Here is a 3,438-nt window from a genome sequence, read left to right on the forward strand (position 1 = left end):
TGTGACGTCAACACGCATTGTTGTTGTTTTCCTTGTGGCTACACGTGGCCCGCCGAGAGGACCTGGGATCTAAGGAAGAGAGAGAGAGCCAAACTTTTACCAAAGTTAACTATTTTAGAAATTCTTCCTTAACAGGTTCTACCAGGACCAGAACCGAATCTGGACCAGAAACGAGACCAGAACGGGTCTGGATCAGAACCAGAACCTGGACCAGAACCAGAGGAATCAGCCAATCAGAACACAGACCAGGTGGAACAGTTTAAGTAACAGCAGAAGGAGAAACAGAGGAGTCCGTTTGTCCTGCAGCACCCTGACTACAGAAACAGCTCAGCATGACCTCGGCCAGCTGTAGGAGGACCGACCAGAACCTCCCCTGTGAGGATCTGAGATTATAACGTGGATTATCAGGAAGCCATGAAGATGAAACGGCAGAAATGGGATTTCTGTTTTTAGTTTCCATCACACCGGGCTCTGCTGCCCCCTGCTGGTCATCCCGGCCTGCACTGTTCCTGTTGCTGCTCCCTGCTCAATAAAGTTCTGACCCAGTTAATCTGAGGGATTAGCCACCTCAGCAGATTAGCTGCTCATCTGCTGCAGTCGACATGGCGGCCCAGAGGAGCTCGGTTCTGCTCGCAGGTACGTGCTCCTCTCAGCTCACTGGTTCTGGTTCTGGACTGCCTGGCTGACAGAACCAGAACCAAATCCAGACAGAACCTGTGGTGGTTCTGCTCGTCTAGCAGCATAAGGTCAAAGGGCAACAAATGAGTAACTATAAAGAAACGCGACTCGGTAAATAATGAAGAAACATTTTTGTCACTTCTGATTGGTGGTCAGGAAAACACTCAGAGTGAGACCTTTGTCTGAATGGAACATCTATTTACCTCCAGAACCCATTTCCATCAGAACCAGCTCAGCTGTGGTCCAGATCCAGACCGGACCGGATCTGGATCTTTAGTCAATGCTTCAAGGTTCCAACTTCTCATTCAACATTTGTTCACCGGGTCACCGGACCTGGAAGCATTGGGTCACCCGGACTGAGGGAAGCATGGAAACCAGTCCAGAACCTCAGAACCTCTGCCACTCCGACAGCCTGGTGCTGCTGATTCCGGTTCTGATCATGTCTGTCCTCCGTGTCCCCAGGTCTGCTGCTCCTGGTACCGGTTCTGTTGGGATCAGCCTTCGTGGAGGAGCTGGACGACACGTAAGTCAGAACCAGACGTGGAGTGCAGTTCTGGACCGGGTCAGAACAGCTGAGCCAGAGGTTCTGATGGCAACCAGAACCGTCCGGAACATTAGAGTGTTCACCGGAAGTGTCAGGTCCAGACGGCAGGTTAGGACGGGTTCTGGTGGTTCTGAAAGCCCTTATGGCGTTTGGGCCAGGAGGTTCTGCTGGTTTAAACGGAACTGTGTGGGAAACGTTTCCATGACGACATGGAGACGTCACATGATGTTTCCAGTGGGTTCAGGTCTGGACTTTGACTAGGCCACTGTAACCCTTGAATCTGATGGAAACATCCCATAATCCCTTTGGTCATCTTAGTTTAGCTCCACCATCTTCCCACAGCATGATGCTGCCACCACCACGGTCACCATGGGGACGGTGTGTTCAGAGAGGTGAAGAAGTTTGAGTGGTGTGAAAACTTCTGAACTTTTGTTCCCTTCCTGATTTTGACCAAACCAGTTCTGATGGTTCTGATGGTGGTCCGCTTTCCTCCTCTGGGTTGAACCTGGTGACCTTTAGCCTTTAACCCCCCCCATCAGGACAATAATCACTCTGATCTTATCGTCTGATTCAGCTTCATGGAAACTACAGATCCAGAGGAGATCTGGCTCATCCAGGTACTTCTACTCTGACTGACTACAGTAATCTGATTACTCTGACTACAGTAATCTGATTACTCTGACTACTGTGTCTCCTCAGTTTTACGCCCCCTGGTGTTCCTTCTGCAAACAGCTGGATCCTGTATGGCACCAGATCGGATCCGAACTTCGGAGTCTCGGCTCTCCGGTTCGCGTTGGAAAATCTGACGCTACAGTCAACACTGGTATGACCCTTCAAAATAAAAGCATGCACTGGATGGAGGTTCTGTTGGCTGGCTGATGTTCTGCCTGGTTCTCCCAAAGGTTTGGCCAAAGAGTTCAAGATCCGAAATTATCCCGCCATCCTCATGTAAGTCTTGGCATCATCATGACATCACCGTGACATCACTGTGACATCACTGTGTATGTTTATTATAATTTTTGCATCAAGCTTTGCTCTGGTTTTGGTGCAGAAATGCAGCAGAAGTTCTGCTTCCCACAGGACTACCAGATCCCAGTAGGACCCAGTAGATCCCAGTAGGACCCAGTAGGACCCAGTAGGACCTGACTGTTCTCCGCTGATTTCTCCTTCAGGCTGAAGAACAATGTCAAGTTTAACTACCCCGGGTCCAGAACCAAGGAGTCAATCATGGACTTCGTTGACCGGGTCTCAGGGTGAGTTTTAAGTATGAAGATATTAGCATAAAAATTACAACTGTATCAGGCAGTGATGTCACATGAGTAGGATGACACTGTGTGATGTCATTCAGGCCGCTGGTTCGTTCTCTAAGCAGCACACGCCTCTTCCAACACGCCATCAGCCACCATGACGTCCTGGTCGTTTATGTGGGAGCAACATCAGAGCTCAAGGTGCACAAACGCATGATGAACCAACTTAGACAGGACGTGTAAACCGGTAGCTTCCTGCTTCTCATCTGGTTCCTCTGTAATATGAAGGTTCCTGTTTGTCCTCCAGAACCAATGAACCCAGTCAATTCCCGGTTTCTGACCCAACCTGCTGTGTGTTTGCAGGGAAATCTGACGGCTGCAGCAGAGGAACTAATCGTCCACACCTACTTCTTCTCTGCCAGCAGAGAGATCCTGCCACAGGTAGGACGCTTCGGCCCGGTTCCACTGAGCGGATCGGGTTCATTCAATGTTTCATGAACCGCCGTGTAGAGGAAACGGTTTCCAGCAGAAGCTGGCAGTGAAACCCAACCACCTAACGAGACGTTGTACTGGAGCAACTACAGCCATCCTGCACCGACCTAATTTTACTGACCCGTACCACACCAACCGGTACCACACCAACCCGTACCACTCTGACCCGATTTCACTGACCCGTACCACACCGACCCGATTTCACTGACCCGTACCACACCGACCCGATTTCACTGACCCATACCACACCAACCCGTACCACACCAACCCGTACCACTCTGACCCGATTTCACTGACCCGTACCACACCGACCCGATTTCACTGACCCGTACCACACCAACCCTTAGTGAACCTCTCAGGGGAAACAAACCGTCTGTGGTGTGTTTGGTTGTTTGGACAGTGGCTGATGGCTGACTGTTGTTCGTTATTCTGCAATAGCCAGCCACGCCCTAACCTCACCACCGACTGACTACTGAC

General features: G+C 50.5%; 1 protein-coding gene across 4 annotated transcripts in view; it reads left to right on the forward strand.

Moving 5' to 3' along the window:
- The window catches only part of LOC106941391 (protein disulfide-isomerase TMX3-like), an 8,677-nt gene extending 5,613 nt beyond the window's left edge, over positions 1 to 3,064 (forward strand). The window contains exons 1-8 of one of the 4 annotated variants that reach the window (XM_015024402.1): positions 181 to 636; positions 1,141 to 1,201; positions 1,797 to 1,839; positions 1,922 to 2,045; positions 2,125 to 2,170; positions 2,395 to 2,475; positions 2,571 to 2,670; positions 2,833 to 3,064. In XM_015024402.1, coding sequence (XP_014879888.1) covers positions 603 to 636; positions 1,141 to 1,201; positions 1,797 to 1,839; positions 1,922 to 2,045; positions 2,125 to 2,170; positions 2,395 to 2,475; positions 2,571 to 2,670; positions 2,833 to 2,967 — 624 coding nt within the window. In that variant the 5' untranslated portion in view covers positions 181 to 602 and the 3' untranslated portion in view covers positions 2,968 to 3,064. Of the gene's footprint in view, positions 1 to 180; positions 637 to 887; positions 1,202 to 1,796; positions 1,840 to 1,921; positions 2,046 to 2,124; positions 2,171 to 2,394; positions 2,476 to 2,570; positions 2,671 to 2,832 lie in introns of those variants that run through there. The other 3 variants (XM_015024403.1, XM_015024401.1, XM_015024404.1) reach the window with 3 other exon arrangements.
- The last annotated feature ends 374 nt before the right edge of the window (positions 3,065 to 3,438 follow it).

The sequence above is a fragment of the Poecilia latipinna genome, unplaced genomic scaffold (genome assembly GCF_001443285.1).
Source record: "Poecilia latipinna isolate Pla-1442-1.1 unplaced genomic scaffold, P_latipinna-1.0 Scaffold3638, whole genome shotgun sequence".
NCBI classification, from domain to species: Eukaryota; Metazoa; Chordata; class Actinopteri; order Cyprinodontiformes; family Poeciliidae; genus Poecilia; species Poecilia latipinna.